The 13,591-nt window shown below is 35.4% G+C and overlaps 1 protein-coding gene across 1 annotated transcript; it reads left to right on the forward strand.

Moving 5' to 3' along the window:
- Positions 1-298: 298 nt before the first annotated feature.
- On the forward strand, positions 299-9,301 carry fgf1a (fibroblast growth factor 1a). The gene is made up of 3 exons (XM_061899700.1): positions 299-542; positions 7,445-7,548; positions 7,662-9,301. The coding sequence occupies exons 1-3, from the start codon at positions 431-433 to the stop codon at positions 7,875-7,877; spliced, it is 432 nt and encodes a 143-aa protein (XP_061755684.1). The 5' UTR covers positions 299-430; the 3' UTR covers positions 7,878-9,301.
- The last annotated feature ends 4,290 nt before the right edge of the window (positions 9,302-13,591 follow it).

A 13,591-nucleotide genomic window follows, 5' to 3' on the forward strand; every position in this document is an offset into this window, starting at 1 on the left:
ATGTTCAGTGATTATTTTTTAAATCGATTTGAGTTTTGCATTGGTTTCTTGAGTTTGGGTGTACCTAATGTTGTGGCCGGGGGTTACATTCTCAAGCAGAGTATTTATGGGTCTGCTCACACACACGCAAATTCATTAAAAAATGCACATGATCACCAATTGTTATTGTAATAATTATGATTGTGTATTAAAAGAAGGTTCATAATTAAATAGCATGTGACCGGAAGTGGGACACCTAAAACAGGCTCCATAGAATCAAGTCCAAATCTGTCCCTGCTCGGCTTCCGTACTCCCAGCCTCTTCTGGGAGTGTCGGGGACGCGCCTCCTCCATCCGCTCCAGCCTGCAGGCGCGCGCACCGACGCACCAGACCTGACTAGACTCCAATTGATGAACAAGACTGCTAAGCCCCTCCTACTTCCGGCCGGAGGATGACTGATGGACAGCTGTCAACGCGGCTCTACTGCAAGAATGGCGGACATCACCTCCAGATCCTCCCGGACGGGACGATCATGGGACGGCGGGACGAGGCGGACCTTCACGGTAGGTGCGACCCGGCCGTGGTGCGTTCAAGTACCGCCCGCATCCACCCCAGCTCACACTCCCAAACTAACAAAGTAAATATTAGAAACATTTTCCTCGCAACACACATAATTCTTCTTTTTGTTACTTCGATGAGCAAAATATAACAATATGGTCAAATATAATAATTGATGATTCATTTGAGATAAGAGGGAGTGGTGTTCGAAATATGTGTCATTAATATTGTTTACCGACAAACAGATGGAAAACTTGCTTTGGAATAATACTTATTAATACCGCTTTTAATTTGAAGGGTCTCAATGACCAAAAAAACATATTTTTTTGGTTTTCATTTGAAGGGACTCAATGACAAAAAATATACTTATTTTTCAACGATAAAATATTTTTTTCTTTTTATTCGAAGGGTCTCAATGACAAATATATATATATATTTTTTTCATCGATTAAATGTATTTTTTTCTTTTAATTTGAAGGGTTTCAATGACAAAACATATATATATATTTTTTTTTTCATCCATAAAAAATATTTTTTTTTTTTTATTTGAAGGGACTCAATGACAAAAATATACATATTTTTCATCGATAAAATATATTTTTGCCCTTGGATGAGGTGGCAACTTGTCCAGGGTGTACCCCGCCTTCCGGCCAAATGCAGCTGAGATAGGCTCTAGCGGCCCCCCACGACTCCGAAAGGGACAAGCGGTAAAAAATGGATGGATGGAAATATATATTTTTTCTTTTAATTTGAAGGGACTCAATGACAAAAAATATACGTATTTTTCATCGCTAAAATATTTTTTTCTTTTAATTTGAAGGGTCTCAATGACAAAAAATATATATTTTTCATCGATAAAATATATTTTTGTTCTGTGATAAGGTGGCGACTTGTCTAGGGTGTAATCCGCCTTCCACACAAATACAGCTGAGATAAGCTCCAGCGGCCCCCCGCAAGCCCGAAAGGGACAAGCGGTAGTAAATGGATGGATGGAAATATTTTTTTTTCTTTTAATTTGAAGGGTCTCAATGACAAAAAATATTTATTTTTTTCATCGATAAAATATAATTTTGCCCTGTGATGAGGCGGCGACTTGTCCAGGGTGTACACCGCCTTCCGCCTGATTGTAGCTGAGATAGGCGCCCGCGACCCAAAAAGGGAATTAGGGGTAGAAATGGATGGATGGATGGCTGGATTAAATATATTTTTTTCTTTTAATTTGAAGGGACTCAATGACAAATATATATATATTTTTTTTTCATCGATTAAATATATTTTTTTCTTTTGATTTGAAGGGTCTCAATGACAAAACATATATATATATTTTTTTTCATCCATAAAAGATATATATTTTTTTCAATTTGAAGGGACTCAATGACAAAAATATACATATTTTTCATCGATAAAATATATTTTTGCCCTGTGATGAGGTGGCAACTTGTCCAGGGTGTACCCCGCCTTCCGGCCAAATGCAGCTGAGATAGGCTCTAGCGGCCCCCCACGACTCCGAAAGGGACAAGCGGTAGGAAATGGATGGATGGAAATATTTTTTTTTCTTTTAATTTGAAGGGACTCAATGACAAAAAATATACATATTTTTAATCAATAAAATATATGTTCTTTTTCATTTGAAGGGACTCAATGACAAAAAATATACATATTTTTCATCGCTAAAATATTTTTTTCTTTTAATTTGAAGGGTCTCAATGACAAAAAATATAAATTTTTCATCGATAAAATATATTTTTGTTCTGTGATGAGGTGGCGACTTGTCTAGGGTGTAATCCGCCTTCCACACAAATACAGCTGAGATAAGCTCCAGCGGCCCCCCGCAAGCCCGAAAGGGACAAGCGGTAGTAAACGGATGGATGGAAAAAAAAAAAAATTCTTTTAATTTGAAGGGTCTCAATGACAAAAAATATTTATTTTTTTCATCGATAAAATATAATTTTGCCCTGTGATGAGGAGGCGACTTGTCCAGGGTGTACACCGCCTTCCGCCTGATTGTAGCTGAGGTAGGCGCCCGCGACCCAAAAAGGGAATTAGGGGTAGAAATGGATGGATGGATGGATGGATGGATGGATGGATGGATGGATGGATAAAATATTTTTTTTTCTTTTAATTTGAAGGGACTCAATGACAAAAAATATACATATTTTTCAACGATAAAATATTTTTTTCTTTTAATTTGAAGGGTCTCAATGACAGAATATATATATATTTTTTTCATCGATTAAATATATTTTTTTCTTTTAATTTGAAGGGTCTCAATGACAGAATATATATATTTTTTTTTCATCGATTAAATATATTTTTTTCTTTTAATTTGAAGGGTCTCAATGACAAAAAATGTGTATATATTTTTTTCATCCATAAAAGATTTTTCTTTTTTTTTTAAGGGTCTCAATGACAAAAAATATATTTTTTTTTCATTCATAAAATATATTTTTGCCCTGTGATGAAGTGGCGACTTCTCCAGGGTGTACACCGCCTTCCGCACAAATACAGCTGAGATAAGCTCCAGCGGCCCCCCGCAAGCCCGAAAGGGACAAGCGGTAGTAAACGGATGGATGGAAATATTTTTTTTTTCTTTTAATTTGAAGGGTCTCAATGACAAAAAATATTTATTTTTTTCATCGATAAAATATAATTTTGCCCTGTGATGAGGCGACTTGTCCAGGGTGTACACCGCCTTCCGCCTGATTGTAGCTGAGATAGGCGCCCGCGACCCAAAAAGGGAATTAGGGGTAGAAATGGATGGATGGATGGATGGATGGATGGATAAAATATTTTTTTTTCTTTTAATTTGAAGGGATTCAATGACAAAAAATATACATATTTTTCAACGATTAAATATATTTTTTTCTTTTAATTTGAAGGGTCTCAATGACAGAATATATATATTTTTTTTTCATCGATTAAATATATTTTTTTCTTTTAATTTGAAGGGTCTCAATGACAAAAAATGTGTATATTTTTTTTTCATCCATAAAAGATTTTTCTTTTTTTTTTAAGGGTCTCAATGACAAAAAATATATTTTTTTTTCATTCATAAAATATATTTTTGCCCTGTGATGAGGTGACGACTTGTCCAGGGTGTACACCGCCTTCCGCACAAATACAGCTGAGATAGGCTCCAGCGGCCCCCCGCAAGCCCGAAAGGGACAAGCGGTAGTAAATGGATGGATGGAAATATTTTTTTTTCTTTTAATTTGAAGGGTTTCAATGACAAAAAATATATATATTTTTCATCCATAAAATATATTTTTGCTCTGTGATGAGTTGGCGACTTGTCCAGGGTGTACACCGCCTTCCACCCAAATGCAGCTGAGATAGGCTCCCCGAAAAGGACAAGTGGTAGATAGTGGATGGATGGATGGATGGAAAAAAAAATCTTTTAATTTGAAGGGTTTCAATGAGAAAAATATATATATTTTTCATCAATAAAATATATTTTTTTCTTTTAATTTGAAGGGACTCAATGACAAAAAATATATTTTTTTTCATCAATAACATATATTTTTTTCTTTTAATTTGAAGGGACTCAATGACAAAAAATATATATTTTTTCATCAATAACATATATTTTTTTCTTTTAATTTGAAGGGACTCAATGACAAAAAATATACATATTTTTCATCTATAAAATATTTTTTTTCTTTTAATTTGAAGGATCTCAATGAAAAAAAATATATTTTGTAAATATTTGTAAATCTGCATTTTCATTGGCACTTTCATTTTATTGACATTTTGGTTAAAAAAAACATTTATTTATTTATTTTATTTTCGCACAACATAACCCATTTCTTAAGCGCAAAAATTATGACTACATTTGTTAAGCTGCATTTTCATTTGCACTTTCATTTTATTGACAGTTTAGTTAAAAAAAAACATTTATTATTAATTTAGTTTTTTTTTAGCACAACACATTTCTTAAGTGCAAAAAATATGACTACATTTGTAAATCTGCATTTTCATTTTAACTGTCATTTTATTGACATTTTAGTTTAAAAAAATTATTATTGATTTATTTTATTTTCTCACAACATAACCCATTTCTTAAGCGCAAAAATATGAATACATTTGTGAAGCTGCAATTTTATTTGCACTTTCATTTTATTGACAGTTTACTTAAAAAAACATTTATTATTAAGTTTGTTTTTTTAGCACAAGACATTTCTTAAGTGCAAAAAATATGACTAAATTTGTAAATCTGCATTTTCATTTGCAGTGTCATTTTATTGACATTTTAGTTAAAAAAAAAACATTTATTTTTGATTGATATTATTTTCGCACAACATAACCTATTTCATAAGCGCAAAAATTATGAACACATTTGTGAAGCTGCTTTTTCATTTGCACTTTAATTTTATTGACATCCATCCATCCATTTTCTACCGCTTATTCCCTTTCGGGGTCGCGGGGGGCGCTGGCGCCTATCTCAGCTACAATCGGGCGGAAGGCAGGGTACACCCTGGACAAGTCGCCACCTCATCGCAGGGCCAACAGTTTAGTTAAAAACATTTATTTTGATTTAGTTTTTTAGCACAACATAAAACATTTCTTAGGTGCAAAAATTATGACTAAATTTGTGAAGCTGAATTTTCATTGGCACTTTCATTTTATTGATAATTTAGTTAAAAAAAACATTTATTATTAATTTATTTTTTTAGCACAACCTAACACATTTCTTCAGCGCAAACATTATGACTACGTTTGTGAAGCTGAATTGTCATTTTCGCTTTCATTTTATTGACGGTTTAGTTAAAAAAAATTATTTAGTTTTTTTTTTTAGCGCAACATAACAAAAACAAGCAAATAAATGAAAACAATGATTAAAAGAAATGATGGACGCACAATCGCTTGATCCTATTATTGTGTTTATGTGCACATCATTTTTTAACATTATATTTCATATTTTGTCTTTTCTATCTGTTTTTCTGACTTAAATGATCATAATTCTAAGAAAGAAAAAATATCCAAATAACACAGTTTATGTCGTTTTGTAGTCATTTACTTTATTTTAGCACAACATAAAACATATTTTATGTAAATGTAGTGTTTATTTTGTTAGTGCTTCTTCTACTCAGCCTGACCTAAGCCTAATGTTTATTTATTCAATGAATAATAATCTTTGTGACGGACACGTGCTTTTATGTCATTTGTGAAACTGCTAAACTGTGTGTGGGTTAGATATATTTGAATATGATCAATATCAACAATAAAATAACTCATTCCTATCAGGAGTTGTAATGTAAATCTATTTTGAATGATTCTGTGCTGGCTGCTGGCAAATGCATCCCAGACTGGTATTGGGCCACGGACCGGTGGTTGGGGGCCACTGCTCTAAACTGTTTTATGCTTCTCAGGGGCCGAGTGGTTAGAGCAGGGGTCAGCAACCTTTTTGAAAGCAAGAGCTTTTTTCTTGGCTACTGATTAATGCCAAGGGCTCCCAGTTTGATACACACTTCAATACATTGCCAGAAATAGCCAATTTGCTCAATTTACCTTTAATAAATAAATAAATATATATATATATATATATAAAAATGGGTATTTCTGTCTGTCATTCCGTCATACTTTTTTTTTTTCCTTTTACGGAAAGATTTTTGTAGAGAATAAATGATGGAAAAAAACACTTAATTGAACGGTTTAGAAGAGGAGAGAACACGAAAAAAAATGACAATTTAATTTTGAAACCATTTTTAAAATTCTAAATTCAACTGAAAAAAATGAAGAGGGAAAACTAGCTCATTCGAATCTTTTTGAAAAAATTGAAAAAAGAATTCATGGAACATCATTAGTCATTTTTCCTGATTAAGATTAATTTTAGAATTTTGATGACAGGTTTTAAATAAGTTAAAATCCAATCTACACTTTGTTAGAATATATAACAAACTGGACCAAGCTATATTTCTAACAAAGACAAATCATTATTTCTCTTAGATTTTCCAGAAGAAAATTTTAAAAGAAATTCGAAAGACTTTGAAATAAGATTTAAATTTGATTCTACAGATTTTCTAGATTTGCCAGAATATTTTTTTTGAATTTCAATCATAATAAGTTTGAAGAAATATTTTACAAATATTCTTCTTCGAAAAAACAGAAGCTAAAATGAAGAAATAAATTTAAATTTATTTATTATTCTTAACAATAAAAATACTTGAACATTGATTTAAATTGTCAGGAAAAAAGAGGAAGGAATTTAAAAGGTAAAAATGTATATGTGTTTAAAAATCCTAAAATCCTTTTCAAGGTTGTATTTTTTCTCTAAAATTGTCTTTTTGAAAGTTATAAGAAGCAAAGTAAAAAAAATAAATGAATTTATTTAAACAAGTGAAGACCAAGTCTTTAAAATATTTTCTTGGATTTTCAAATTCTATTTGAGTTTTGTCTCTCTTAGAATTAAAAATTTCAAGCAAAGCGAGACCAGCTTGCTAGTAAATAAATACAATTTAAAAAAATAGAGGCAGCTCACTGGTAAGTGCTGCTATTTGAGCTATTTTTAGAACAGGCCAGCGGGCGACTCATCTGGTCCCGGGTTAGAGTGTCCGCCCTGAGATGGGTAGGTCGTGGGTTCAAACCCCGGCCGAGTCATACCAAAGACTATAAAAATGGGAGCCATGACCTCCCTGCTTGGCACTCAGCATCAAGGCTTGGAATTGGGGGTTAAATCAGCAAAAATGATTCCCGGGCGTGGCACAGCTGCTGCTCACTGCTCCCCTCACCTCCCAGGGGCCGAACAAGGGTGACGGGTCAAATGCAGAGAATAATTTTGTGTGTGACAATCATTGGTACTTTAACTGAAATATGATGAAATGATGGACATGAAGTGACGTTTTAGGCCTCTTGCCTAAAAGTGTGAATCAAAGACGACATGTTGCTTGTTTTGTTGGATTCTTTGTAGTAATTCTAAGGCTGACAGCTGTGGCCCCGGGCGTGCTCCTCATCCAGGGACGCCAAACAGGACGCTTTTTGGCCATGAGCGACGAGGGCCGCTTGTACTCCACGGTGAGCAATTGTGATCGTCTGATGTCTCACATTTCATTGGAACTCATGTAACGATGATGATGACGATGATGACGATGATGATGATGATGATGATGATATTTGCGTCCCCGCAGCCTAACGCTAACGATGAGTGTTGCTTCCTGGAGAGAGTGGAGGAGAACAACTACAACACCTATCAGTCTCAGAAGTATGAGGAGAGGAAATGGTACGTGGCCTTGAAGAAGAACGGCAAGCCTAAGCTGGGACCAGAAACCCACGTTGGACAAAACGCCGTCTTTTTCCTTCCTCGCAAGTTGGGGGCGGACCCCGGCACGCCTCACTCCAACTAATACAGGCCTTCTATTTTCATCCCTGCATCCATTTTATACCGCTTATTCCCTTTGGGGTCGCTGGTGCCTATCTCAGCTACAATCGGCCAGAAGTCGGTGTACACCCTGGACAAGTCGCCACCTCATCACAGGGCCAACACAGACAACATTCACACACTAGGGACCATTTAGTGTTGCCAATCAACCTATCATTTTATCCAAAAACACTTCAAAAATGTGTGAAATATGTAATATTTCCTACAAAGATACATATTATGTCATTATATTATTTTTATCGGGGTGTCCAAACTTTTTCCAATGAGGGCCGCACACAGAAATATTAGAGCATGGGTGTCAAACTCTGGCCCGCCGTGTCATTTCATTTGGCCCTTGAGGTAATATCAAATGAACATTGTCGCTGTAACACCACATTCACCACTAACACTCACACCCGTCAACCCGACTCCCGAAGTTCAGTGCCTCCCAAATTTCTCCCGATTTCCACCCGGACTATAATATTGGGGGCGGGCCGTAAAAGCACTGCCTTTGGCGTTCTCTACATGTCGCCACGTCCGCTTTTCCTCCATATAAACAGCGTGCCGGCTCATACACACACACACACACAAGTGAATGCAAGGCATACTCGGTCAACAGCCATACAGGTCACACTGAGGGTGGCCGTATAAACAACTTTAACACTGTTACAAATATACGCCACACTGTGAACCCACAGCAAACAAGAATGACAAACACATTTCGGGAGAACATCCGCACCGTAACACAACATAAACGCAACCGAACAAATACCCAGAACCCCTTGCATCACTAACTCCTCCGGGATGCTACAATATACACCCCCGCTACCACCAAACCCCGCCCCAACTCAAACCCGCCACCGAAAAGAGGCATTCAATTTGTATTTTTATTTTATTTGATATGCCATTGATATTTTTTAATTATTATTATTTAAACTGGATTTTGCATGTCACATAAAGTTATATAAGACTTGCTTGTTCAATATTCAATGCAAAACTTGTTTGGGTCCCTCTTAAAGGATTCATTTGTTCAACCTCGGCCCGCGGCTTTGTTCTGTTTTCAATTCTGGCCCATTTTGTGTTTGAGTTTGACACCCCTGTTTTAAGGCATGCAGGGGCCATTTTGATGATTATCATTTTCAAAATATATGGATTATCTTTTTTACCTTTAGGGCTCTCAGGGGCCATAAAGGGTCTAAGTCACTAAAATGTTAAAATCAAGTCAAATTAGTATTTGTTTTTTAATTATTTAACACTTACAGTAAATCTCTCCAACAGGGTCAGCAACCTTTTTGAAAGCAAGAGCTACTTCTTGGCTACTGATTAATGCCAAGGGCCACCAGTTTGATACACACTTCAATACATTGCCAGAAATAGTCAATTGGCTCAATTTACCTTTAATAAATAAATCTATATATATATATATATATATATATATATATATATATAAAATGTCTGTCATACATTTTTTTTCCTTTACGGAAGGTTTTTTGTAGAGAATAAATGATGAAAAAAACACTTAATTGAACGGTTTAAAGGAGGAGAGAGAAAACAGGAAAAAAATGAAAATACAATTTTGAAACATAGTTTATCTTCGATTTCAACTCTTTAAAATTCAAAATTAAACCTAAAAAAACGAAGAGAAGAATTTATGGAACATCATTAGTCATTTTTCCTGATTAAGATTAATTTTAGAATTTTGATGACATATTTAAAATAGGTTAAAATCCAATCTGCACTTTGTTAGAATATATAACAAATTAGACCAAGCTATATTTCTAACAAAGACAAATCCTTTTTTCTTCTAGATTTTCCAGAACAAATTTTTTTAAAGAAATTAAAAAGACTTTGAAATAAGATTTAAATTTGATTCTAAAGATTTTCTAGATTTGTCAGGATAATTTTGTGGAATTTTAATCTTAATAAGTTTGAAGAAATATTTCACAAATATTATTCATCAAAAAAACAAGCTAAAATGAAGAACTAAATAAAAATGTATTTATTATTATTTAAAATTAAAAAAAATACTTGAACATTGATTTAAACTGTCAGGAAAGAAGAGGAAGGAATTTAAAAGGTAAAAAGGTATATGTGTTTAAAAATCCTAGAATCATTTTTAAGGTTCTATATTTTCTCTAAAATTGTCTTTCTGAAAGTTATAAGAAGCAAAATAAAAAAAATAAATGAATTTATTTGAACAAGTGAAGACCAAGTCTTTCAAATACTTTCTTGGATTTTCAAATTTTATATGAGTTTTGTCTCTCTTGGAATTTAAATTTTCGAGCAAAGCGAGACCAGCTTGCTAGTAAATAAATACAATTTAAAAAATAGAGGCAGTTCACTGGTAAGTGCTGCTATTTGAGCTATTTTTAGAACAGGCCAGCGGGCGACTCATCTGGTCCTTACTGCTCTACAATATATAAACTTCGGGCTGATATTATGTCTTTTTGGTCAAAGACAACTTAGTTTTTTTTATAATAAAACTGAAATATGCAGTATTTCCCCCACTGCCTAAAACATTCAGAAAGCAATGTTTGATGTGAAGTAATTACAGCCTTAAAAAGATCAATAATGCAGGACACCATTGATTTTAATTCATTAATCTTTTTGAGTAATCTCAGTGAAAAGATAAATAAAATCTCATTCAATATATTTGGGATCCAAAAGGTGCCCCACTCATAAAGTGATGCATTTTTATTAGTTTTTTTTTTTAACTTAAGTTACAAGATCAACTTCAGATATCTCTGTCGATTTTACGTTTGAACTTTTATTTTGTTTGTTTTTTATGCTCTTTTGTCAAAGAAAACCATGTTTTGTATGGCAACCACACAATATATGCAGTATTTTCCACTTTAAACATTTTAAAGTGAAATATTTGAAATAATTGGAGCCTTGAATAGGTCAATAATTCATTATTAGTGTTAGATCGATTTTTTTTTTTTTTTGTGGCGCAATGGCAAAAAAAGGAAAAATTAAGACAGACAAAAGAAAAAAACAGCCAACTTTTTCTAGTTAGATTGCACCTCATTCCACTTTTTTTATGTTTTTAAAAAAAAATTTTTGCAATAGCATTTCCAGAAAGTGTGGCGGGCCCGTAAACAATTAGCTGCGGGCCACAAATGGCCCCCGGTCCGCACTTTGGACACCCCTGATTTATGTGGTTAGAACTTAAAAAGGTTCTTTTCAACAGCCTAAAGTGTAAGAGACTTAACACTTCTGCTAACACTGACGATGTTGCTGCCATCTAGCGGCTATAATGTGAATTGCAAGCCACTAACAGCACTTTAAAAACCTCTACTGTACATACAATTACATATCTGTCTAATAATACACCTTCAAGTCTATTCTAATAATCAGATAGTCACCAATTCATTGACATTTGACATTCACGTATTAACAAGCTATAGCTGTGTTTTTCAACCACTGTGCCGCGGCACCCTAGTGTGCCGTGAGATAGTCTGGTGTGCTGTGGGAGATTATGCAATTTCCCCTTATTGGGTTAAAAATATTTTTCGCAAACCAGTAATTGTAATCCGCAAATGTGCCGTTGTTGAGTGTCGGCGCCGTCTAGTAACCGTGTAATACTCTTCCATGTCAGCAGGTGGCAGCAGGTAGCTCATTGCTTTGTAGATGTTGGGAACATGGTTTGTGGCGATTACAACATGTGGGTAAAAATATATCTAACATTTTTAAAGCAAAAATAAAACAAAAATAAGTGCCGCTAAGAAAAGGCTTTGAAGCAAAACAAAACTATAAAACTGAACTGGCTGCAAAGTAAACAAAAATAGAATGCTGGACGACAGCAAAGACTACAGCTTGTGGAGCAGCAGAAAATAAACATTGTAATGTGTTAACTAAAGTGTGAATTTTGAAGAATAAAGGTACTTACTAATTAAATAAGTCACACATTTATAGATATTAGACATTGGCAAAATAAGTTTGCATCTCCACTGAGATGAAAGACAAAGTTAGCTACGAACACCTCACAAAGTAATCAATACATCTAAAACAGCTCACCGTCGATTATGTGTTCATTAACCTGTGAAACAAAGAATACATTGAATAAATAAAGATTTTACTAATCACTTAGTCACTCATTTATTGATGTTCAACATGAACATAGGGTTTATTTCCAATATGACCGATATCGCTACCTAGCTTTAGGCTAACCGGTTAAGTTGCCAACGCCTCACAAGTTAGACAATGATCTAAAACACCACATTGTCTACGATTAGATCATCTGGGAAATAAAAAGCGCATTGAACAAATATATTGATATCTACCATTAACTCAAACGAGTATGACCATCCTCCTGGTTCCCTTTTCTGCTGCAGCCTTTCTCCGCCATTGCAGCCGTTGTGCTAGTTCTTACAGTGGGGCAAAGAAGTATTTAGTCAGCCAGCGATTGTGCAAGTTCTCCCACTTCAAAGGATGACAGAGGTCTGTCATTTTCATCATAGGTACACTTCAACTGGGAGAGACAGAATGTGGAAAAAATATCCAGGAATTCACATTGTAGGAATTTTAAAGAATTTATTTGTAAATTATGGTGGAAAATAAGTATTTGGGTAATAACAAAAATTCAAGTCAATACTTTGTAATACAACATTTATTGGCAATAACTGAGTTCAAAGGATTACTATAGGTCTTCACCAGGTTTGCACACACATCAGCTGGTATTTTGGCCCATTCCTCTATGCAGATCTTCTCCAGAGCAGTGATGTTTTGGGGCTGTTGCCGAGCAACACGGACTTTCAACTCCCTCCAGATTTTCTATGGGGTGGAGGTCTGGAGACTGGCCGGGCCACTCCAGGACTTTCAAATGCTTCTTACGGAGCCACACCTTCGTTGACCGAGCGGTTTGTTTGGGGTCACTGTCATGCTGGAAGACCCACGTTTATTTTTTCAAAGCTCTCACTGATGGAAGGAGGTTTTGGCTCAAAATCTCAGGATACATGGCCCCATTCATTCTTTCCTTAACACGGATCAATCGTCCTGTCCCCTTAGCAGAAAAACAGCCGCAAAGCATGATGTTTCCACCCCCATGCTTCACAGTAGGTATGGTGTTCTTGGGATGCAACTCAGAAGGCAACTCAGTATTCTTCTTTCTCCAAACACGACGAGTTGAGTTTATACCAAAATGTTCTATTTGGTTTCATCTGACCACATGACGTTCTCCCATGTGCTCTCTGGCAAACTTCAGACGGGCCTGGACATGCACTGGCTTAAGCAGGGGGACACGTCTGGCACTGCAGGATTTGATTCCCCGTCGGCGTAGTGTTACTGATGGTAACCTTTGTTACCTTGGTCCCAGCTCTCTGCAGGTCATTCACCTGGTCCCCCCTTGTGGTTCTGGGGTTTTTGCTCACCGTTCTCATGATCATTTTGACCCCACGGGATGAGATCTGGCATGGAGCCCCAGATCGAGGGAGATTATCAGTGGTCTTGTATGTCTTCCGTTTTCTGATAATTGCTCCCACAGTTGATTTTTTCACACCAAGCTGCTTGCCTATTGTGGATTCACTCTTCCCAGTCTGGTGCAGGTCTACAATTCTTTTCCTGGTGTCCTTCGACAGCTCTTTGGTTTTGGCCATAGTGGAGTTTGGAGTCCGACTGTTTGAGGCTGTGGACAGGTGTCTTTTATACAGATAACAAGTTCAAACAGGTGCCATTAATACAGGTCACGAGTGGAGGACAGAA

This window comes from Nerophis ophidion, linkage group LG05 (assembly GCF_033978795.1).
Source record: "Nerophis ophidion isolate RoL-2023_Sa linkage group LG05, RoL_Noph_v1.0, whole genome shotgun sequence".
In the NCBI taxonomy this organism is placed as follows: domain Eukaryota; kingdom Metazoa; phylum Chordata; class Actinopteri; order Syngnathiformes; family Syngnathidae; genus Nerophis; species Nerophis ophidion.